The sequence below is a fragment of the Phascolarctos cinereus genome, unplaced genomic scaffold (assembly GCF_003287225.1).
Source record: "Phascolarctos cinereus isolate Bilbo 61053 unplaced genomic scaffold, phaCin_HiC Scaffold_1;HRSCAF=81, whole genome shotgun sequence".
Classification (NCBI taxonomy): domain Eukaryota; kingdom Metazoa; phylum Chordata; class Mammalia; order Diprotodontia; family Phascolarctidae; genus Phascolarctos; species Phascolarctos cinereus.
In genome coordinates this window covers 23,086,077-23,111,680 of record NW_027555514.1, presented here as the reverse complement: position 1 = coordinate 23,111,680, position 25,604 = coordinate 23,086,077, and the positions used below count along the sequence as shown (strand labels likewise).

Here is a 25,604-nt window from a genome sequence, read left to right as displayed (position 1 = left end):
ATTTCAGATTTGATATTGATATCCTTACCCTTCATTTTTCCACATGAATTTTGTGATTTTGGGAATGAGCCTTTTACTAATTTGCCTGGAACTGCACGAAATGTGTGAATTCATTGGTGGAGTGTGGTGTTTTTGTTGTATCAGTCTGACCCTTCCATAAGCACGGAATGACCCTTCAATTACAGACCTCTTCCTTTGTTTCCATCATCGCTGCAGAATCTCAGAATTTAAAGGGACCCCATAGGCCACCCAGTCTGGATGGCATCTATACACACAAGTCTTCTCTGTAACACAAATAAGTCACACTCAGGCTTTTACCTGAAGATCTCAAGAGACCCACTGCCCCCACTTTCAGACAGTTCTAAGTCTTCAGAAGCCTTTCCTTACAGCAAGCCTCAGTTTATCTGTTTCCCAGGCACAAGCACAAATCCAATCCTTCCTCTTCCCTGGAACAGACCTTCCAAAATCCGAAGATGGCCTTTGTGTCCCTCCAAGGGCCCTCTTTTCCAGGCTAACCATCCCTAGTGCCTTCACTTACCCTTCCTGTGACAAAACCTTGAAGCCTCTCACAAGGCTGGCTGCCCTCCTCTGGATACACGCTTCCTGAAACATGGTGCTCAGAACAGAACATGATATGCCACATGAGGTCTGACCAGAGCACAGCGCGATGCGATTATCACCCCCTATTACTGGACACATCAGACAGTGAGGTGCCACCACAGTGCATACAGCACTGGACTTGGGAGTCTGGAAGACTCATCTTCAAATCAGTGACCTGGGCAAGTCACTTATCCCTGCTTGCCTCAGTTTCTACATCTGTCAAATGAGCTGGAGAAGGAAATGGCATACCACTTTGGTATCTTTGCCAAGGAAACCCCAAATGGGCTCACGAAGAATCAGACAGGATTGAAAACAACAAAAAAACCCTAAGATCTCTGTTTCATCTTGTTTCCCCATAGCGTGTGTGTGCGCATGCGCGCGTCTGTGTGTGTGAGCGTGTGTGTGCATGTGTGTGTGCGCGTGTGTGGTGTGTACAGACATCCCAAGTCATTATTACTATCTCTGCTGTTTAGATTTTTGGATCCTGTGACTTTCTGGGTGTCTCTATCACCTGTTCCTGCCACTTAAAGAGCCTCTACATGGGCTGGCTTGGGTACATGAGTTCTTCACCCCTTCTCCTGACTTTTATTCAGCTTCCCACAGAAAACTCCTCTGCCTAGATTTGTAAGACTCTAGGGAAATATAAGGCCCATGTTAAGGAAGCCCCATTCCTGGCCAGAAGGGCTTCCTTCCTATATTTTAAGCCTCGGTCCAGAAATTCACATTTCAAATCTCAGTCATCGCCTCGTTCTGCCTCTGTTCACTTCTCAGCTCTGCGGTCTCTTCTGAGGTCTTGCCCCCACTGGTCCACAGTGATAAAGAGAACACCTAAGCCTCCAAGGTCTTTAACATCCTGCCTGAGACCCTGCACCCATCAGCAATGCTTTCTAGGATCTTTATGTTGCTTTCATTTGCAGCTATGTGAATCACCAGAGGTAGATACAAACGACAGACAGACTCAGGAGGCTCTGTGTTACATCTCGGTGGTGGGGGCGGGGGACACAGCTGACCTCTCTTACTGTCCTTATCAGGTGGACGACCAGCTGCTTGGGCAGCCTCAGCAAGAACTCCTCCCCAGCACCACTCACCTCTTCTTCTCTACCCCTCACCTGAGATTAAGCTTGTTAATGCACACCATCACCAGAACCCTCTGCTTCCTTTTCCAAAGGCACAGCATTCCACTTCTCAAAAAGTTCCTCATCTCTATTAGATACATCCAAAGATTCAGTAATCTTTCTTCCTTTTCCCTGCCTTCTAGCTGACTAGCCCAGGTCTAGATTCCCTCTGCCTCTTCAGATCCTATTTCTCTGTTCTGATTTGCAGGGAACACTTCATTCTCTTTGATAACCTGGAGAATAGGAGGGTATACTCAACAGCCTTTACCATCGTTGTCGACACATTTCAGCTGTGTCCGACTCTCTGTGACCCCATGTGGGGGTTTCTTGGCAGAGATCCTGCAGCGGTTGGCCATTTCCTGTTCATTTGCCCCAAAAACATCATTTAGAAGAGCATTTGCTGCTTAATGGTGGGAAATTACACGTGTAGAAGAGACCAGTCAACTCTCCCTAATAAATTTTCAGAAAAATCCCATAGTCACAAAGTGGCACCTTGTTGTTCAGTTGTTGTTCAGCTGTATCTGATTCTTCTCGACCCCATTTGGGATCTTCTTGGCAGAGACACTGGAGCGGTTTGCCATTTCCTTCTCCAGCTCATTTTACAGATGAGGAACTGAGGCAAACAGGCTTAAGTGACTTGCCCAGGGTCACACAGCTAAGGCCAGATCTGAAGTCAGGAAGGTGAGTCTCTTCCTGACTTTAGGCCACCTAGCTACCTCCAAGCCTTCAAGAAAGTGACCACCCTCGACATAGTGCATACATAACCAGGAACAGAATTTTAGACTTATTGTGGTCTCACGTACCCGTAGGTACCTTCATCCCCAAATATCCAAAGATTCTCTTGTGGTTACGAGTGAGCTTTTAAAAATATTCTGTTGATATTTTTTGTAAATGATTTTTGTAAGTACATCTTCATATCCTGCAATTTTCATCAAACTCCTCTATCGTACCAATTTATCAGCTGAGGCAGTTGGATCATCTAGATTTACTGTAAAAAAAAATCTACAAACCTTCCATTTTGATGCTTACTTCGTGCCACGCTGCAAACACTACATCCTTTCTCCCATTGGTGAGTCCCTCCCGAGTCCTCCATTTTCAAGAGGGGTCCAGGCTGGCCAGCCTTCATTCCCCTCTTGGCTGTGCCCCTGCACAGCTGCCACGACGCAGCCCCTACCCTCAACCCCTCAGGCTCCCTTCTGCATACAGTCTTCCCTCGTTAGAACGTAAGCTCCTTAAGGGCAGGGATTATCGTCCCTTTTGCTTGAATTTATCTCCCCAGAATTTCAGCACAGTGCCGGCCACAGAGTAAGCCCTTCATTAATGCTTGCGGCCTTGCCTTGCCTCCAACATGCTACCAAATGCCAGTGATTCAAAGGAGCCCCGCTGTTTGGTGCCAGCTTTCGGTGGAATTGCTTCGAAGCTTTCTCCATCGCACGCTACGGAGGCTCCTCCTTCAGGGCTGGGAGTTTTTCTGTCGAGGATGAACCCCTCAACTGCCATTCTTGTTAGTGCTGCTTTTTAAAATCACAAAGGAAGGTTGCATTTCATCAAAGGGTCTTGTTGCATCTCTCCACGTGAGCCTACTTTACAGTGTTCATTGGGCGGATCATTCCAACACAAATCCTGCTCGCCTACCATCGATCAGGTTTAATGCATCGCTGTGTGCTCGTGTCAGCTACTATTTTATTCAGTATTTCTGCCTTTATATTCGAGAGAAAAACTGGACTAGAATTTTCCATTTGATGTTATCTTTGCCAGCTTTTAAAATCAATACCACATGTGCTGCACCAAAGGTACTGGGCACCATTTTGTCTTCCGCTATATTGATGCATAATCTCTGCAGTAAAGCAATTATGGGTTTTGAAAGGTTTGAAAGAATTTACCTGAAAGCCCCTCTGAGCCATTTGTGTGTGTATGTGTATGTATATCTGTATGTGTGTGTATGTGTATGTGTATGTGTGTATGTGTGTGTGAGAGTCTGTGCATGAATATGTGTGTGTATGTTTATGTGTGTATGTGTATGTGTGTGTATGTTTGTGTGTATGTGTGTATGTGTATGTATGTGTATGTGTATGTGTGTATGTGTATGTGTATATGTGTGTGAGAGTCTGAAAGTCTGTGCATGAATATGTGTGTATGTGTATGTGTGTATGTGTATGTGTGTGTGTGTATGTGTGTGTGAGAGTCTGAGACTCTGCATGAATGTGTGTGTATGTGTGTTTGCACACAAGCACGTGTGTGTGTATTCACTGGAAGCTTGACTTTTTTGCCTTCTGAAATTATTCTATTTAAAATAACTGCTTCCTCATTGTACTTTTGTAGGTAATTATCTATCTCGCTCAGGCTCTCTGTTTTGTTAGCACACACCTGCTTGGAATGATCCCTGGTGCTATTCTTAATTTCTTTTGCATTTCTTGTGATCTCCTTTTTATTGATAACTTTGTTAATCTGCTCACTATCTATTGGTTTCTATCAAAACCAGCTTGTGATTCTGTTTTTTAATTCAATTGTTCTACCAGTTTTTATTATTTCCTTTAACCCATCTTTTTTTTTTTGGCTAGGCAATGGTGTTAAGTGACTTGCCCAAGGTCACACAGCTAGTAAGTGCTATGTGTCTGAGGCCACATTTGAACTCAGGTCTTCCTGAATCCAGGGCCAGTCCTCTATCCTCTGCACCACCCAGCTGCTCCCTAACCCATCTTTTTAAAAAATAAATGTTCATACATGTTTTTAAAAATCCCAATCCTTTCTGGAAATACCCTTCCTTTCCTGTCCCTTTTCCTCTCCAGATGAGCCCTCTCATCTAATGAAGAAAAGCAGCAGAGGGACGGCACTATGCCTGAGAGCATGAGGCACTGGGTGTGCAGGCAGGCTGGTACCCCCCCCTCCTTTCTGCCCCAAACAGGGAGGTTACTCCCGCATCTCTCCCCAGGGGCCAAGGCTGGCCAGAACGATGACTGTGTGAGGGGCTTCAACTTAGTCTTTGCCCTTAACATTATAACCTAACCTCTGCGGGCCTCAATTTCCTCAAACATGAAATGGAGCAGCTGGACTAGATGAGCCCCCGAGGTCCCTCCCACCTCTTAATGCCTCCTGCCCTTAATCTTACCCAAAACATCTTCTGACATCATCTAGCCTTCACCCAAAGACCTCTCATGAAAAGCAGCCTTCCACCAAGCCAAGGCAGCCTCTGCCTCTTTGGACAGCTCAAATTTCTAGGAAGTTTCTCCTGCCGCAGAGCTGAAACCTGCCTCTCTGCAGCCTCCCCCATCCACCCACTCCCTATCACTCCAACTTCTGCCCTGAGGCCAAGCAGAACAATTCCCACCACCTTCCACATTTAAGCGCCTGAAGCTATGACACCCATCCATTCATCATCTCTACTCTAGGTTGCTCTGACCAAATCTCTGCTGGCAAGATCTCAAGACCTTTTACCATCCTGACTGTTCTCCTCAAGGCATTTTAATTTTCAAAATGCATCTTAGAATATGGGGCCAGAACAGAACCCCAAAATACAGCTCTTATCTGACTACAGCAGGGCACCATGAAGCATCTCCCACTTTCTGGATGTGATGCCCCTTTTAATGGAGCCCACAGTGGCATTAGCTTTTGAGGGAACACACTGTACTGTTGAATTATATCAAGCTAACTGGAAGTCCACTAAGACATGCAGATCATTTTCACCTCAACTATCAACTAGCCATGCCTTCCCCATGCTGGTTTTTTGGGGGGGTTTTAAATATTTAAACTCAGAATGAAACTGAGCTGAAGGAGGTCAACAAGACTGGTAACGTATAAGTTTGTAAGCTTTTATTAAATTAAAAGCAACCCATCACAGACTGCCATTGGTGGTCAATGGGGCGACACCTTCACTTGGGACACGTCCCACGGGTTCTGGGCTGAAGCCTCTCTAATCACACACACACAGACCTATTGACCTAGCTGTTCTGCCTCCAACTTAGCAATCTCTCTGCAGAGCTTTGCAAACAAAACACAGCAGCAAAATTCTAGAGGAGGAAGCAAGGCACCACCGACCCAGAAGTCCCCAAACAAACCTGATCCACTTACCAAGGAACTCTCGACTTTTGGTTCTTGCTGGATCACTGATGGAGATGGCCTAACTTGGTGCTGAGAAGTCGAGGTGAGTTCAGGAGGAAACTGATGCGCACTCCAGGCCTGGGAGCGTGTGGATAAGCTTTCCCTTGCTCCTTTGACCTAGTGGGACAAAGAGAGGATGGGCATGTCAGGCTGAGCACGACTGCTAGGTGCCATTTGTAGTGGGAACAGAGGGCTGGCTGCCAAGTCCGGGCCTGTGGGGACTTTGCACTGCATACTAACATCCTTTAGTCACGCACTGTGGACGCGGGGAGAAGCTAGCAGGACTTTGGGTGGGAGACGGTCTGGAGGACTGGAGCATGCTCCTATTGAGAACCTGGAGAAATAGGGCATAAAACAAGCACCGATCAGTTACACATTATGGATTTAGACTGAGGGAGCAACCACGGGCTTCCTGTGAGTTGATGAAACGAAATTATCTAGATGGGAGAAACAGGTGGAAGGATGACTGAGTTATAGTTTAACGTTTCATCCAGTCAGACCACACTGCTGATAACAAAATGAAGTTTAACCACAGTTCCTCAGAGAATCACAAAATCGCATGATTTTTAGGAGGGACCTCAGACAAGCTCTAGTCCAGCCCCTACCCACAAAAGAATCCCCCTCTCACATACCCAGCCTCACCTGGGAGGCTCTAGACCAGGCTGCTTATGGGGAGGATCTCCAAGAGAACCAAAGCATGGGGGTGGGGTAGATTATTCATTTAAACCCAACCAAAGGTCATTTTATCTCTCTGGGCCTCAGTTTTCTCATTTGCAAAAGAAGAGGACTGGGGTGAATTCTCTCTAATATTCCTGTTAGCTTAAGTTCCCAAGATCAGGCATCAGACAGCCAGGTCCAAATGCAGATTGGGTACAAGTTTATAAACTGAGGCTTGGAATGAATAGTCTTGTTTAAATAGAATGCTTTTGGTTTATAGGATGGGTACCATTCTTTAGAAACTCTCAAGGCCAGAGTAACCCATCTTATCTTATAGATATCCCCACTTCCTTGATAACTACCCAAGATAAATATGGTCACCTTGGTAGGCCAATCCAGGCAGCACCTGCTATATTGGCCGGGGTGGAACAGAGGTGGTGAGCCCCTTTCCCCCCACCTGCCTCCATCCCCTCCCCCATCCAGTAACACTGTTGTTAACTTTGACAGGTTCCTGAGCCCATCTGCCTTCAGACCCACTCATGCAGAGAGGACGCAGCTTCTCCGTCCCCACGGTCAGAGTGGGACCTCACTCTTGTTCACTGCAGGGACCTTCCGGTGTCCTGGCAGCTAACTCCCACTCCTCAGACCTTAAAGAGCAATGCAGGCATAGGTCCGGCCACAGTCTACCCACCTGTCAGGCACATTCACTGGCTGACACCTTGAATACAAGGAGGAGGAAGTGGGGAGGAAGAAGGCTCAAAAATCATGGCAGGAAGTCTTGGGTTTGAATCCTGCCTCGCACATTTACTGAATGCATGACCCTGTGTGAAGTCATTTCACTTGTCTCTGAGCCTCCGTTTCTTCATAGCAATGACACCCCCATCTCCCAATCCCCAGGATGCTCGAGAGCTCAAATGGAATAATACGCATGAAGCTCACAGAAAATTTTAACTCCAGAGGAACGTGGTGGTTATCCCAAAGTGTTCTGACTGGAGAAGGATGGGCTGGCGGCCCAACCTTCCAAAGCGACCTCAGGGAGCATCTACTTCTAACCCCCCATTATACAGACAAGGCGACTAGAGGCTGAGAAGTGAAGGACTCTGCTCAGGGTCACAGCAGTGATATAACAGTGACAGAATAAACAAATCACAAAAATAGGAAAGAAAAAGCAAGTGTGCGTGCGTGTGTGCACGCGCGTGTGCGTGCACGTGTGCGTGTGAGCGCACGTGTGTGCGTGCGCGTGTGTGTGTTCATGTGTTCGTGTGTGTGTGCGCGCGCATGTGCGTGTGTGGTGGGGATCTCAACTATACTTGGGAGGCAAGGCCGGACCGTGGAGGGAGGCCTAGATTGGGGGTCAGAGGACCTGGGTTCAAATTCTAGCTCTACAATGTACGTAGGACCCGAGTGGCACCTTGGACCAACTGCTTCTCATCTTCATCCACGAAATGGGATAATAACAGCACCTACCTTCCAGGGCTCATGTGAGGGCCAGAGGAGCCTGACATACGCACACACAGAATACATGTACATATAATACCATATATAATAACACAAACATGCACACTACACATGTGCATATATTGTATCATGTGCTACAACACATGTATGTCTCATGTATACAATATGTACGCAGTACTTCAGATGTGTTACATTGCATACAGGTGATATACCTCAACACGCATAAGTGTGTGTATCTAAATGTACACATATACACGTATGTATATGTCCTGTGGTACATTATGCGTGTAACAGGTTATGACATATTACTACATTCTATGTATATATTTGCTTTGCAAACCTCAAAATTTCTATTATTATTATTATTATCATCATCATCATTATTATTTTGCTCCTCTATTTTGTCCTTGAACAACTAAGCCAGGGAAGGACACAATATGGAGTAAGGAGAGAGCGCCGGAGTGAAGAGAACCTGGGTTCAAATCCCACCTCTGACATTTAGCACCTGTGTAACTTGAGGCAAGCAAACTTTCCCCCGGACCTCAGTGTCCCCATCTGAAAAAGAGGAGTTTGGACCAGCTGGCCTCTACACTCCTAAAGTGATGACCCTTAAAGCTCTGGGGACACCCAAGGTCGCCCTGCTTTGACCTTGAGGATTCAAAATGCCACGTGGGTGAGCGGGTCACGGGCATGAAGTCTGAGGGGAAGGTTTCAGAGGAGGGAGGGATGCTCTGGAATGGCTGGAAAGACGGCGGGTGGGCAGGAGGGACTCCGCCTGGGCCTTCAGAAATGGGGCCATGAGGAGGAGAGCGCCAGAAGAGGGAGCCCTTTGGCCACGAAATGGGCACGCCCGAGGAGGGGCGGCAAGGACAGTCGGCCGAGGCCAAAGCGGGCTTCCTGAGGGAGCCCGCCAGACGAGATGAGCTCACGGCAGGTCAGGTCCCGACGGCAGCCGGGTGACTTCAGACCTACTCTTCAAAACAAGAGAGAGGCAGGTTTTGGAGCACGGGAGGAAGGGATGCGAACAAAGTTTATTCTGGACAATTCATACGGCAGCAGTGAGGACCGTCGGGGCAGGAGGAGCATCCAGATAAGGGAAGATGATGCCAGCCCAGGCCGGGGAGGCAGAGGGCCTGCACTTGAGCAGTCGCTGAAGGATGTGCTCAGACTCTGTACGTTCACTCAGCCAATAAGCTCGGGGCAATGGTGAGAGGCGACTGCTCTAGCAGACATGAAGCCAGGTGAAAGCAGAGATCGAATCCTGACTGCAGCCCTGGGCAAAGCCCTTAACCACCCCGGGGCTCAGGGTCCTCAGCTGTAAAACGGGGGAAATGACATTCAGACTAACTACCTCAAAGGGCTGATGTGAGGACGCCTTTGATAACCCTCAAAGTGCTACAAAAATGTGACTAGAAATTATTACTGTTAATGATGACCCAATCATACGGAACTTTCAAATGGTCAAAGTGGTTTGGGTTTTCTTCCCTCTCTCTTAACAACCCTGGATGGTCATCCGTTTAAATGATTACCGCAAGACAACAATTAAACAAAGTCCAGTGAAACAATAAGGGAACCCAACACAGACTGAATCCCAGACCAACAAGGGCGTGGAACCTCCCCCCCACCCCGATAAATGATCGCACGCAACAACACAGCGACAGAAGCCTGCTCTGCAGCCCTTCCCAGGTGCCGAGTGCACCGAGTGAACTGTCATCAAATGCCTCGCCACAGCCCAGAGAGGCCACATCTACAGCATCTCTGCACCCGCCACCACGCCAACCCCATCAAGAACAAAATGCCGCCGGTATGGCGCTGCAGGACCACTTAATAAGCACTTATTGGATAGATGATCTTATCTCTAGGAAACCTAAGGAAACCGTACAGTACCATGAGAACAGGCAGAGTCAGAACACCTAGACTTAACCCAGCTGGTTTGGTTTTTAACACAAAGAGTGTTTTAAATCATAAGAGTCTCACATAGAAATAAACTATTTTTATCACACGTTAACTTTGTAACAGCCACGCACCCCTCCTCCCCCAAGGAGCAGGTTTATTCTTCCCTTGTTCTGAAAACACCTTTAAACATATGTTTGGTGTCCTTTACAACTCTGGCTCATTCTGAACATCCATCTTTGAAACACAATTTTTACGGTTCTCTTTCACTCTTCCGGAACCACCCTAGCTTCCGTGCTCTTGCTCACCCCCTCAATACGCCCTTTAAAAACACGAGCCCACACACGGGAGAGCTCCCTAGATGGCCACACTGATTTTTGTAGATGCCTCCCATTATTAACCCCCAAGAGCAAAATGTAAAATTATGTTGTCAGAACTTCATTCTAAAGACTCAGGGCATGGAACCTTCCCTGTCATTTTTCTGAGCCATCTGAAATCTGTCTTCCAAAAGCCTTGACATCCACCTTTATCTCTCTCACTAGAGCATTAACAGCTGCTTGAAGGGAGCAACTGTTTTGCATCCCTCACAGCACCTTACAGAGTGACTTGAACATAATAGGCTCTCAGTAAAAAGTGGTTCTGTGAATGATCTTTCTGCCCCAACCTGACCTAGAGGTTCCCAGGAGGTACCATGAAATTGCTGTATCATTATGCCCACTTTCCTGTCCCCTGTGCTACTATTATGGGCAGCTAGGTGGCATAGTCAATAGAGCACCAGTCCTGGAGTCAGGAAGACCTGAGTTCAAATCCAGCCTTAGATACTTACTAGCTGTGTGACCCTAAACAAATCACTTAACCAGGTTTGTCTCAGTTTCCTCATCTGTAAAATGAGCTGGAGAAGGAAATGGCAAATGACTCCAGTGTCTCTGCCAAGAAAACCCCAAATGGGGTCATGAAAAGTCAGACATGACTGAAAAATGACTACTGTAATTCCCTGTTTCTTTAGGACTTCTCACTAATGCCAGCCTGTGGTCTCCCACTATCTGCTCCCCTTCTACTCAGGTGACAGGTACGTCAAGAAGCCCTTCCAAGGTCTGAGCCACGGCTGGAGGGGACTAGCCCCTCACCTTGAGAATCCATATTACTACACCATCTACTTCCACTTCGCCCTCTTTCTTTTATGCTCCCAACCATTTCAAAGACTCTTAAAAACTCCCACGGATTCTATCAGCTGGCATAAGGCAGAAATCAGTAAATCCTCCAACAGACAGACACAGAAAGCCAGGGGGTATTCCGAATTAAATCAATAGTGGCTACAGAACCAAATGATGAAGCACTAAATTAAATTTATTTAGGGTTTTTAAGATGCCGCCAGATTCATCTTCAGAGAGTCCTACTACTCAGGAAAAAAATGGACTGTTCCTTCCCCACTTTTCATTGCTTACCAAGGCTGTGGTATTAGCAAAAAATATATTTTTTCCTTTAGGAATCCAGGATTTTTAAAAGGGGAGGGGGCAAAACCACTTCCTCCTCATGAAAAAAAGTTCCTCACGTTTTATACATGAGAGGAAAAACCCAAACTTGCAAAGGCACAAGATGAAAAGAAATTGAATTTCTTCACAGGACAAGTCGTCTGGCCTATCTGTGGGCAGTCTCCCTCAGGGACTCTAACGTAGACCCTGAGGACCAGGACTAGCGGAGGGTGATTTCCTAGCAACAGCAATCCACCATCCAGGGCCACCGGGAGTCTCGGCCATCCCTCTAACCCTACTGTAATCCCCTTAACACAGATTACACAGATGATGGCCTATTGGCATAGGAGCAACAATCTCCAGCTGCATAATGGGTTCTCATTTACAAGCTCGCCTCATTACACAGCAGAAAAGAGTTCAGCTCATCCTGGGGACGAAGACAAGGGCACGCGGAGGACGCAGCAGAGCCACAGGGAGGCTAAGACACAGATGGGCGATGGAGATGGGATGTGGGGTGGGGCCTCACCTGGCACTCTGTAATGGGAGACTGTAAGCTCCACGAAGGTGGGCACTCTGCCTTATCTACAGTTTGTGTCTTCCTCAGCACCGCCTAGAAGAATGCCCAGTATACAGGAGGTGCTTAATTGATGGATGTGGAAGGGAGGAAGGAATGGAGGGGAAGAGTGAGAGAGGGAAGGAAAGAAGGAGGGAGGAAGGAAGGGAGAAAGGATAAAGGTAGAGACGATACAGTCCCTGCCTGTGAGGAGCTTCTATGGCACTGGCTGCCATGTCTACTTAGCTAAAGTCAAAGCAGACAGCGCTAGAAAACCAGGTCAAGTGTCGAGATGGAACAAAGTTCCAGAATCTCAGAGAATTCTGCACTCGCCACTACTCAAACACTTCCCACTTGGAATAGATTAGGTCTTTTTACACTGCATTTTTGCAGACATTCATTAACAAAGCAAGAAAAAGGTGTCAGAAGCAGAACAAGCTCTCTTCTCTAACAAATAAACAAAATAACTAATAAAAACCTGCTGCTACAGCAGTTTTGGGCCATGGTCTTGGTCCCCAGAAATAAGGTGACGAAAGCTAGCCAGCTGTCAGTTCCTGAAATGACCCAAGGCTACCATAACCAGGGCCATTAAGCAGGGACCATTCCCCAATCTTGTCAAAAAGACAACACGCAGCGGGCGCAGTGCTGGGCAGGAGGCCATCCCTGCCTGGTCCGGCACTCCCTCCTGTGGGTGTCTGACCTTCTCCTCCTATTGGCTCCACGGCCAATACCGTCCTCTGGACCTACAGCCCTACGCGACCTCATCTACCGTAATGATTCCAAGGGCCTCCCCTGGCCTCCAGCCTCCCATCTCATGAGGAAGGGGTACCGCTCATCCCCCTCACAACCCTATGAAGTTGGCAGCCTAAGCAATAACATGATCGTGATCATACATATGAGAAAACTGAGTCTCAGAAAGTTCACTGGGCTATCCGAGTTCCCAGCTGGGCCTCAAATGCAGATCTCTTTCTTCCCCTCTGTGCTTTGCAAACAGTAAGTGATTAATAAGTTCTTATGGACTGTTGAATGACCGACTGTTAATCCTCCTCAAAAGTACAACATCAGGGATTTTTGGACTTTGCTTTTTTTTTGGGGGGGGGTTCACATCTATGTAATTTCATCTCTTTAGGGGAATTCCTGGTGTGGAAGCTCTCTGCCAATCAGACTAGCACTCCGTTTAGAATTTCATGGGGACAATGAGAGGTGAAGTGATTTGCCCCAGGGTCACATGGTCAGAAGGGACTAGAGCCCAGGTCTTCCTGAGTCCAAGGCTAAGCCTCTCTCCATGACCTCATGCTTCCTCCACTTCTGCCCAATCCATCTGAAGACCTTGACCCTAGCTTCTGAGTTTCTACTGAAAGAGCTCCTAAGTCACCCATCTAACCCTTGGTTCTTCAGGAAGTGTTGCCCCAGGCTCAAACCGATCTTTTTCTACTCATCAGACAAAGGTCTACTGGTCCAAAAAAGCTAAAAGCCCTAAAATCTAGAAATGAGGTCAGAGCGAATGCAAAGCATCATGCCAAGAAGGCATTTAGCAGCAAGTCCTCTCCTGGGCTCTGGGCGCCATTCATCAAGGAAGGCGATGGGCCACCCTGGAAGTGGCCGAGGTCAGAGACCACACTTGGGCATCACAGGGCCTTGCACATAACTGGCACTAAATATATGCTTGTGGAACCGAATGACGTTGGGAATTAGCACGGCGGGAAGGGGAGAATAGCCAGGGACTCAGGGGCATCTTGGACATGGCTGCCCTACGATCCTAGTAGGTAAAGATAATGGCAAAGCCAGAACAAAGCAGGGAAGATAGAGAAAAGGGACAGAAAAGAATGTGGAGAGGGAAGGAAGGAAGGAGAGAAGCAGTAGCACAGCACAGGTAAGGACTGAGGTCAGCAGACCTGGCTTCCAATTCCACTTCTGGTGTGTCTTCCCTGTATGTCCTTGGGCAAGCTGGCTCACTAATAAAATGCCAGGCCTCTACGAACCTTTCCAGTTACAGATCTACAAGCCTATGATGACGTTCCTGACCTTTCCCTTAATAAATGCTAGCTGCGGAGCCAAGATGGCAGGGTGAAAGCAGTGACTTGCTTGAGCTCTCCTCCAAACCTCTCCAAATACTCATAAAAAATGGCTCTAAACAAATTCTGAAGCAGCAGAACCCACAAAAAGACAGAGTGAAACAAATTTCCAGCCCAAGACAACCTGGATGATTGATCAGAAAGGTGTATCACGCGGGCTGGGAGCAGCGCAGCGCGGGTGGGCACGCAGGCCACAGCGAACCTGGAGCAGGCCTCAGAGGACTGAATCCTGGGCAGCTGTGGAGGTTTCCAGACTCCTCAATCCACCAATGCCAAAGACAACTTAGAAGGTCAGTGGGAAAAGTCTGTTTCTGTCTGTGCTGAGAAAGGAAGGCGGGGTTCAGCTCCATTCCCCAAGAGCGTGGCCTGGGGGGGCAGCTGCTTCCCGAGCTTCCAGCACAGACTGAGGGGGAATCCAGTGGCTGATCAGAGAGGGATTGCAGGGATCTCTTTGTCAATGCTGAGGCAGAAATCTCTTGCTTTGCCCCTGTTTGGATCTGGGTCACAGGTCTGGGCAGCGGTGCTGGGGTGAGGAGGAGCTCTGGCCTGGTGGAAATTGTAGTGGCTGTGGAGAGGAACCCCGCCTCACAGTTACAGGACAGAAAGGAATACTTGTAGTCACAGGCCAGGAAAGGAGTAAACACCTCCCCTTATCATACCACCTTGGAAGAACTGAAAATTTACAGGTCCCTACAAGTATCTCTGAAAACAGCTGTACAAAGAAGCTTGGGACAGTACATCTCCACATTGGAAGCAGATTCGTACCTTAACAAAGAGTTTAAAACTCAAGTAATTGGCTGGGATCATGAGCAAGCAGCGCAAAAAGAGTCAGACTATATTATCTTACTTTGGTGAAAGAAGATCAAAATATACAACCAGAAGAAGACAACAAAGTCAAAGCCCTACATCCAAAGCCTCCAAGAAAAATATGAATCAGTCCCAGGCCTTGGAAGACCTCAAAAGGGATTTTGAGAAGCAAGTAAGGGAAGTAGAGGAAAAACTGAGAGTGATGCAAGAAAATCAAAAAACAAGTCAACAGCTGCTAAAGGAGACCCAAAAAAATACTGAAGAAAATAACACCTTAAAAAATAGCCTAACCCAAATGGCAAAAGAGGTCCAAAAAGCCAATGAGGAGAAAAATGCCCTAAAAAGAAAATTGGCCAAATGGAAAAGGAAGTCCAAAAGCTTACTGAAGAAAATACTTCCTTAAAAATTAGAATAGAGCAATTGGAAGATAGTGACTTTATGAGAAATCAAGACACTGTAAAAAAAATCCAAAAGAATGAAAAATTAGAAAACAATGTGAAATATCTCATTGGAAAAACAACTGACCTGGAAAATAGATCCAGGAGAGAGAATTTAAAAATTATTGGACTATCTGAAAGCCATGATCAAAAAAAGAGCCTAGACATCATCTTTCAAGAAATTATCAAGGAAAACTGCCCTGATATAGTAGAACCAGAGGGCAAAATAGAAATTGAAAGAATCCACAGATCTCTCCTGAAAGAGATCCCCAAAGGAAAACTCCTAGGAATATTATAGCCAAATTCCAGAGTTCCCAGGTCAAGGAGAAAATATTACAAGCTGCCAGAAGGAAACAGTTCAAGTACTGTGGAAACACAATCAGGATAACACAAGATTTAGCAGCTTCTACATTAAAGGACCGCAGGGCATGGAATATAATATTCCGGAGGGCAAAGGAGATAGGATTACAACCAAGAATCACCTACCCAGCAAAACTGAGTATAATCCTTCAGGGGAAAAAATGGTCATTCAGTGAAATAGAGGACTTTCAAGCATTCTGATGAAAAGACCAGAGCTGAATAGAAAATTTGACTTTCAAATACAGGACTCAAGTGGAACATGAAGAGGTAAACAGGAAAGAGAAATCATAAGAGACTTATTAAGATTGAACTGTTTACATTCCTGCATGGAAAGATGATATTTATAACTCATGAGACCTTTGTCAGTATTAGGGTAGTTGGAGGAAAAAAATTATATGTATGTATATGTAGATAGATAGATAGAGGGCACAGGGTGAGTTGAAGATTAAGGGGTCATATCTGGAGAATAAAATTAAGGGATGAGAGAGGATTATTCGGAGAAGAAGAAAGGGAGAGGTAGAATGGGGTAAATTATCTCACAAAAAAAAGAAAAGAAAAGTCTCTTACAGTGGAGGGGAAACAGGGGAAGGTGAGAGGGAATGAGTGAATCTTATTCTCATAGGATTTGGCTTAAGGAGGGAATAACATACACATTCAATTGGGTATGGAAATCTGTCTTACCCTACAGGAAAATAGGGGGAGAAGGGGACAAGAGAGCAGGGGGATGATAGAGAGGAGGGCAGATTGGGAAAGGGGTAATCAGAAGTAAATACTTCTGAGGAGGGACAGGGTCAAAAGAAAGAATAGAATAAATGGGAGGGCAGGATAGGATTAAGGGAAATAGAGTTAGTTTTTCACAACATGTCTACTATGGACGTGTTTTGCATAACTGCACATGTACAACTATATTGAGTTGCTTGCCTTTTCAATGAGGGTGGGTGGGGGGGAGGAAGAGAAAATTTGAAACCTAAAGTTTTTAAAACATATGTTGAAAAAATGTTTTCACATGCTACTGGGAAATAAATAGGAAATGGGGTACAGAAGTCTATCCTGCCCTACAGGAAAATAGAAGGGGAAGGGGATAAGAGAAGGGGGAGAGAAGAAGAGAGGACAGAGTAGGGAAGGATATTCAGAATGCATGACATCTTGGGGTGGGGGGCGGGGAGAGATGGGGTGAAAATTTGGAACTCAAAAACTTGTGGAAGTCAATGTTGAAAACTAAAAATAAATAAATTTATATTTAAAAATAGAAAAAATAAATGCTAGCTGACTGAACAAGCCCCCACAGCCTGGTGGCACGCTGTCAGTCTCCAGCTCTGAGATGGGGAAAGGGAACTGAGTTGACACTACCTGGTGAAACATCCCCCTTTCCCCCAAGAGTACCCCAAGTCCCCTAGGGCCCAGAGTCAGGAACCCCCCAGTTTCACATCCCACAAGAGGCACTCACACATGTGGGATTCCAGACAAGTCATTTAAGCTCTGCATCGGTTTCCTCATCTACAAAATGGGGGTGATAATAACAGTACCAACCTCACAGACCTGTTGTGAGACTCAAACAAGACCAGGGCTTGGCAAACTGGAGAGTGCCATGTAAACATCAGCTGCTGTTAACTAAATCCTGCTGGTCCTCCAAGGCCCAACCAAGTCTCTCCACTGGCTGCTCTAACTCTCCCATCTCAATTTTTAAAATGGCTAGTGCGTGGGCCATGGCATTTGTTCTTCTGTTATGTCTTTCTTTAAAGAAAAAAAAATTATTATCTTTTCTCGTTTCAGCACCTTTATTTCCCCAAATAGCTGTTCCCTCCCACATCTCCTACACCAAAGAATAAAAAAGAATTCAACAAAATTAACCAACCAATATGTCAACCAAGCTGAAACGGTTGGGCAGTGGGGTACTTTGCTTCTGCAAAGAAGAAAAGAAGGCTGCTGTCTTGTATTATTTCTTCTTTCAAATGTGCTAGTTGGTCTCCCCATTTAGAGCATAGCCTTCCTGAGGGCAGGGATTGCATTTTATACTGGTTCCATATCTCCAAGCCTATGCTTACCAAAGAAAAGACCCTGGATAAATAGACCCCACTAGCTGGTCCAGCAGACTTTCCATTGCCCACTCCTGGGGATGGCAGCTGGACCACTGTGGGTCAGAATTTGTGCTGTATGGTTCAATTTGCTCTGACAAACGTAATGGAAGTTCTCACAAGAAGGTTTCCCTGTCCTCCTACTCAAACACAGACTAATAACCTGTGTCTCAAAGGATAATGGCAGGAATTCACTTTTGTTCTTTGAGGCTGTCTCATGCGACCAAAGGCCAGATGAGATTCCATGTGGATGGACAGGGCTTTCCAAACTGACAGATGGTATCCAGCCCTACTCTTCCCCTCCTCCTCAACTGCCCCATTGAGAAATCAGATACAGATGCTAACGGTAATCAGCCTGGGCTAAGAGAACTGTAATGAATCAGATCACAAATGGCCTTCTGTCCTAAACACAAAGAAGTGCCTGAACTCCAAGGCAATTCTCCCAAGATGGTGGCCCACACATCTTTTTCCAGAGTCACCTCTCTCAGGCCCTCCCAGCTCCAAGACTGATGGATCATAGCAATGTAAACAGAATGGTCTCTCTCAGGGTTAAACAAGGCAGAAACGGCCTGGGTTAAAAAGTAACCTCGTTTTATCTGCCTTCAGACCTCTGAGGATAGCAAGGAGCGATGCTGGGCAAACTCAAAGATCACTCTAATAATTTAGCAGCCAATTCTGTTCCATCACACCGACCTTGACCCAAAGAGAAGAAGGGAAAACCTTGACCTGGAAACATCATTATCTAAGAGTTATGTCACAGCACATAGTAGGTGCTTAATAAATGTTTACTGACTGACTGATAGTAGGTGATTAATAAATGCACATCAATTCATTAAGTCAATGAAAAGAGGCAATAGGGTCATAGAACAGACTGCCTTTCTTTTTTGGCCCTTCGAATTCTTCATATAAAATTGTCAACAATTTGCTATTTAGATCCAAGATCAGAAGCTGGGGGAATGGTGAGGTCACTCAATCTGTCCACCTCATTGTACAGATGAGGAAAGCAACATCCTTGGGGGGGAGGTGCCCGTGGACTGACAGTGAGTGTCAGAACCTCCTCCCCTTGTGAGTTTGACAGCCGCCCTGATTCTCCCCTCGATCGGGCTTATTGATGGACAAGTTGTTCCACCATCAGCTAAAAGCAAAGAGAAGGACAAGGCAATGCCAGGAGAAGGCAGAGAAGGAAGAAGCATTAGGACAGACCAGGAGATCGTTGGCCCTGTTTGTGAGGAGTAAGACAGGGGGCTTACCAAGGATGAGATTACCTTCTCCTCAGCAACTGGCCTCGGGGTCTTGCCCTTGTCAACAGCTGGCCTCGGGTTCTTGTCCTTGTCAACAGCTGGCCTCAGGGTCATGTCCTTGTCAACAACTGGCATTAGAGTCTTGTCCTTGTCAACAACTGCTATCAGGCTCTTGTCCTTGTCAACAGATGGCCTCGGGGTCATGTCCCTGTCAACAGCTGGCCTCGGGGCCTTGCCCTTGTCAACAGCTGGCCTCGCGGTCATGTCCTTGTCAACAACTGGCATTAGAGTCTTGTCCTTGTCAACAACTGCTATCAGGCTCTTGTCCTTGTCAACAGATGGCCTCGGGGTCATGTCCCTGTCAACAGCTGGCCTCGGGGTCTTGTCCTTGTCAACAGCTGGCCTCGGGGCCTTGCCCTTGTCAACAGCTGGCCTTGGGGTCATGTCCTTGTCAACAACTACTATCAGGCTCTTGTCCTTGTCAACAACTGCTATCAGGCTCTTGTCCTTGTCAATAGATGGCCTCGGGGTCTTGTCCTTGTCAACAGCTGGCCTCGGGGCCTTGCCCTTGTCAACAGCTGGCCTCGGGGTCATGTCCTTGTCAACAACTGCTATCAGGCTTTTGTCCTTGTCAACAGCTGGCATCGGAGTCTTGTCCTCGTCAACAGCTGGCATCAGGGTCTTGTTCTCATCAACCACTGGCACAAGGGACACATCCTTTTCAAAAGCTATAGTGGGGCACACATCCTCTACAGAAACTTGCATCAGGCACAGGTCCTTTCCACCAACTAGCATGGGGCATACATCCTCTTTATGAACTTGCATTGGGCATACGCTGTCTCTATAAACTGGTATTGAGCACACATCCTCTTCACCTACTGGCCAAGAAGGGACATCCTCTTCTACATTTCTCTTCCATCTCCCACCTTTTTTCTTTTTCTTCTCACCATCCTGGCAGCAGGAAAGCCAATGCGCAGAGGGCGCAAAGTGGAATGAGCCCATGGTGAACCTTTCGCTCTCTAAGGCACCATTTGTCCATTTGCTGCAAAGCACATAATCCTTCAGAAGGTCTCAGATGCTGTACATGGGGCTCCAGAGCCCCACTGGAAGCCCTAAGACACTGGCCCGCTTCCTGTGGCCCTAATTGTTTATGTCATAGAACAACAGTGTGGGGGAGGGGGTGTTGCTGGATTCCTTGCTCACGCATCCAAAACCCACACTTCCAGGGTCCAAGCAGTCATCAGTCTGGGCACACTGGTCCTCCCGCAGACACAAACTGAGACCCCTCTGAGACTCGGGAGATGGTCTGAGAGTTTCTGTGGCTAAACAGGCATCACCCATCCCCTCGTGACTGAGCAACTTCCAGCTTGTCTTCAAGAGATACACGGATCATCCTCCAAAGCAGCCGTACCTGACACCCACCACTGGCTTCGGTATAGAACACTGGACTGGGGGTGGGAGGATTTAGGATTAAGCAAGCAGGCCAGGAATGCAATGGTGGAGGAACTGCTGATTCTGGAGTCAGAAGAGACGGCTCGAAGCCTGCCTTTGTCTCTGACCAGCTACGTGAGGCTGGGAATGGGACTTCACCTTCTGGGTCTCAGTTTCCCTAGCTGTAAAAGGACAGGGTAGGCCACATGACCCCTCAAGGTCCTATCTGGGACCGACAAAGCACAGGTCTGCTAGTCAGGACCCATGTGATGTTGGGTGACTCGCTGACCCACTCGGGGACCGTCTCCTCCTCACGAGGTTGACCTCTAAGGCCCCTTCATAGCTAAATCCATGATCTGTGACTTGTCAAAAGTAAGGTGCTGTGGAGGAAGCCCGGGAGGATGCAAGATCACCCCCACATCAGAGAGAAGAGGAATTTTGTGGAGTTTGCGTAAAATAATCAAAACACCACTTTCTTTGGCATAAAGAAATAATAACAACAATAGCTAGCATTTATGTAGCCTTGTCAGGTTTGCAAGGCCCCATATGGCAGCTCATTGGATTCTTATCACTACCATTAGCCCCAGTTTACAAATGAGAAAACTGAGGCAGGGTGAGTCTGAGTAAGTGTCTGAGACAGAATATGAACTCAGCTCTTCCAGACCCTAAGTCCACTGCTCTTACCTACTTTGCCAAGACTTTTTCTTTTCTTTTCTTTTCTTTTTTGGAGGGAGGGAAACTACAGACAGGAAAAAAAATCAGCATTCTGTAAGACATGATAAAAAAAAAAAGCACCATAACTAACCCTATCCTATGAATGGACCACAAAGTACATCTTTGAGTATGAGCCTCATCAAACAAGATGGTACCTCAACTGCCCAGGCCCAATTGGTATAGCTGCATTGGGAACAAAGCTACCCACAGGATTACCCCAATGGCCCCTTGGTTTCCAGGGTGTCCGGGCACATAGGCCCACCCACATAATCCTTGCCTTTGCCTCACCTTAAGGACAAAGGAATCATTATAATGCATTAAGAAATGATACTCAGCCCCCCCCAAAAAAAAGGCCAACATAATCATTCCACCCTTACATGGAGGATGGACAAACTGACACGGGTGGAGTTGGGTTCAAATCCTGATGCCGTGGCTTCCTGCCAATCTGACTGTGAACAAGTCTCTTCATTTCAATGAGCTGTTCACTTTCTTCATCTGTTAAAAGTGGGGGTAGTCTAGAAGACCTTTGTGCTCTTTGCAGCCCTGCATCTACAATCCTTTAATCCAAATGAAACTGCCAGTGCATTTATGAAGCTATGAACACATCTGTTTATTAAATGTCTACTATGTACCAGGGACTATGCTAAGCTCTAGGGATAGAAAAAGAGGCAAAAGACAGTCCCTGCCCTCAAGAAGCTTACAGTCAAATGGATTTGATCTGTATCTATCTACATGCAGATCAATCTGATCAGATTAAATAAAACATTAAGGATTTACTATAAGCCCTGCCCTCAAGGAGTTTACATTCTGATGGGAAAAGAGAACACAAAAGGCAGCTGAAAAGCTGGAGCGGGAATGCGGAGAGAGGAGGCCCAGATAGATAACCCTCTGTCCAGACTTGTGATTTCTGTCAGTCCAGGGAGCTACCCAGTGAGGAAACCCCCTCTGCCAATGAAGATCTGCACTTTAGAGGCTTACAGAGTTGTCTGAGAGCACAGAGAGGTTCACAATGACTTGCCAGGGTGTTAGGGGAAGGTGTGGAAACCAGATTGTCCTTGTATCTATATCCATTTGTGCATATCTATACAGGCCTATAAAGATCAATAAATATATGCACCCATCTATGTGGGTGTGCAATGCATGTATGTAGATAGCATCATCTCTGATGCTTCCTACCCATGTGACCCTGGACAAATTACCTAATGTCCTGGGCCTCGGTTTCCTCATCTGTAAAAGGAGGAAGCTGGATGAAATGGCCTCTCTTTCAGCTCTGACCCTCACAATTATTCTCCAAATTAGCAATGTTTGGGTCTCAGCCCCAACACCGTGGCTCTTGGACTCCAATAACAATCTCCTTTAAAAACCAGAAAATCAGCACTGACAGCTTCTCACGAGGCTGGAATGAAATAGGTAACCTTAACACGCCAGTCTAGCAAAGAGAGAACAGAATTTTTAAGCAAGAACACCATGGGGAGCTCTCAAAACGAAGTCATTTGCATCTTATTAGAATGAAACTTTTACTTTCTAAGATTTATTTTTAAGTCAACTCTAGATTTTTATCCCAAAGAAAAGAAAATGGCCCCATTTTCACCCGGTCTTAAAAGCTCGTCTAAATGTAAATGCTGGCAAAATTAGTCGGATCAGTGAAACTCCACTCACGCCCTCACTAGCCAGGTACCAACAGTGCCTGGGGAGCCATGGACCTATCTCTAAGGGTTCCAACAGTTGAACCCCAACACACAACAGGAGAGAAAGCAGTGGGCGGGCATTCCGTCCAGGACTAAGGGGAACGTCCTGCCACACTCTGCCTGTGTCAGAACACGCCCCAAGCTCTAGGCTTGGCTACGGGGGCCACATGGCACTGGGAAGTGTGGACCTGGGGATCATGGCCCTAGAAGCATCAACTGCAGGTAGGTCTGTTTGGGCTGGAGAAGAAAGAAGACTTGGGGAGATTCTGAGAGCCATCTTCAAGTATTCCAAAGGAATCCTTGGTTGAGGGAGCTGGGGGTGAGGGAGGACAGTTGTTGTCTGTAAGCGACAGAAGGCCTACCATGAGACAGAGGAATTAGGTTTTTTCTGCTTGGTCCTAGAGGGCAGAACCAGAACCAATGAGTGGATGGCAGACTGGTAAATCTAGGCTTGATTGCAAGAAATATTTCCCAAGAGGAAGAAAGGACTGCCTCAGGAGGTGCTGGGATCCATCTTCTTCCAGGTCCCAAGACCATCTGTGAAGGACATTATAAAGGAAAGTCTTTGATTGGAATGACCTTCTCCTCCCTTCCATACCTTAGAATCTCCTGCTTCTTCCAAAGCTCAGAAGAACCATTTCCTGACCCCCCCAGAAACTACCGCTTTCATCCTCAAATGATTTTGTACTTATTTTTCATCTATATGGATGTATATATACATGTACATGTTGCCTGCCCCATTGGAATGTAAGCTCCTTGAGGGCAGGGACTGTTTATTATTATTATTAACTAGCATTTATATAGCACTTTAAGGTTTGCAAAGTACTTTATAAATATTATCTCATTTTACATTCACAATAACCCTGAGAGAGGTAGGTGTTACTATTATTTTTTTTTGTTCTTGTTTAATTATTTCAGTTGTGTCCGACTCCTCATGACCCCTTTGGGGGTTTTCCTGATAAAGATACTGGAGTGGTTTGCCATTCCTTCTCCACCTTAAATGACAGATGAGGAAATTGAAGCAAATGGGGTTAAGTGACTTTCCCAGGGTCACACAGCTACTAAGTGTCTCAGGCCAAATTTGAACTCAGGAAGATCATTCCCGATTCTCGGCCCAGCACTCTATCTATCCACTGCACCACCTAGTTGGCCCATACATAAACTGAGGCAAACAGAGATTAAGTGATTTGCCCAGGAACAGACTTACTAGCTAGCTGCATGACCCTGGGAAAGTCACTTCACCCTGCTTGCCTCAGTTTTCTCATCTGTAAAATGAGCCTGAGAAGGAAATGGCAAACCACTCCAGTATCTCTGCTAAGAAAACTCCAAATGGGGTCACAGAGAGGTGGACATGACTGAATCACAACCAGGGTCACACAGCTAGTTAGTGTCTGAGGCCACATGAGAACTCGTGTCTTCCTAACTCCAGGGCTGGTGTTCTACCCACTGTCCCACCCACTTCATTTTTATGTTTGTTATATCCCATGCCCAGAACAGTCCTGGCACATAGGCCTTTTTTAAAGGTTTGCTGATTGGCTGATTCGTATGAGGATGTAGCTGCTTCATAAATGATACCTTGAACCACTAAATCAGTGCTGGCTATTATTAGCAGTGGTGAGGTCCCCAACACCGGAGGGCTACAAGTGAAGAACAGATCAGATGCTGGAGATGTGGGAGACAAGATGCACGCCCCTGGGAGGAATCAAACACTTTCTACGTTCTGGGCGCTGGGCAGAAAGTTAAAACAAAATCCCTGCCCTCCACAAGCTTACTGATAGAAGGGGAGTCAAGTGACGGACTGCACTGTTCTAGGAATTATAATGTTGACCTCATTACCGTTCTCGGAGTTACAGCCAGAAAGGGGCACAGAACCAGGTCTGGCATGGAGATATCTGCAAGTGGCAAGACCAGATCCCAGGATGCCCATGGCTGGGAGCCAAGACAAGTCAATGGCCTGCCTTTCCAGGCTGATCTCACTGCGAGAAGAAAACATCCCATTTCTACCATGAATAAATGCTTCCCGTAAATCCTGACTGTCACAAACTTCCAAGTTTGATTTCATAAAGCCGCATTCCCTCCATAGCAAAGTGCGGTGGGATGATTATCTGGGTAATATAGCTGCAGGGAGGAAGAAATGTAATTTTCAGTCATATGAGGCAAGCAGACAATAACTGCGTTGGGCCTGGGGTCAGAAAGCTGACAGTCCCAAGTGTTTATCTATCATCGGCCAACAGACCCAGAATCAGGCATCAGAGGCTTAAAATCCTCTCTGTGGAAAGATCCCCATCTATGCAGATGACACAGGAAGGTGAGAAAGAGCCAAGAAATACTTTTCATTATCTTGTTTTTGTTTAAAATCGCTTTCTAAAAGATTCTGATGAAACAGATGCCTTTCAGGGAAGTCTATGCATGAGCAAGCGGGGAGGGTACATGGCTATGCAAGGAATGTGTCACACTTTCAGAAACTCTCTATAACAGGGAAAAAAGCCCCGACTGGGGTATCAGGAATGTTGAAATAAATCAAGAAATAAGCCCTGGGGATTCAAAAAGAAGCAAAAGACAGTCCCTGCCCTCAAGGGATTTACAATCTTACAAACATGCAAACTAATATATGTGTGTATACATACACATACATATATATATGAAGGAAACTATTCAGAATAAACAGGAAATAATTAAGAGAAGGCACTAGAATTAAGAAGGGCTGGGAAAGGCTTCCTGTAGAAGGGGAGATTTTGGTTGGAGGGCAGCAGTCACAGTCGGAGTGGAGAAGGGAAGAGTGTTGTAGGCACAGAGGACAGATGAGACGATGCCTGGAGCTGAGAGATGGAGGGTACTGCTTGTGAGACAGCCAGGAAGCCAGCATCAGTGAACTGAGGAGTATGTGTTGGGGAGTAAAGGGTAAGAAAGACTGCAAAGGTAGACTGGGC

At 46.5% G+C, this 25,604-nt stretch overlaps 1 protein-coding gene across 3 annotated transcripts in view; it reads right to left on the bottom strand.

The window, feature by feature from the left end:
* The window catches only part of LOC110213054 (oxysterol-binding protein-related protein 10), a 64,810-nt gene extending 44,840 nt beyond the window's left edge, over positions 1–19,970 (bottom strand). For 2 of the 3 annotated variants that reach the window (XM_020993279.2, XM_078151256.1), the window contains exons 1-2: positions 18,851–19,970; positions 5,784–5,930 (exon numbers count right to left, since the gene is read on the bottom strand). In XM_020993279.2, the coding sequence (XP_020848938.1) occupies positions 5,784–5,930; positions 18,851–19,843 (1,140 nt within the window). In that variant the 5' untranslated portion in view covers positions 19,844–19,970. The remainder of the gene's footprint in view (positions 1–5,783; positions 5,931–18,850) is intronic. The other variant, XM_078151252.1, reaches the window with a different exon arrangement.
* Between the last annotated feature and the right edge of the window lie 5,634 nt (positions 19,971–25,604).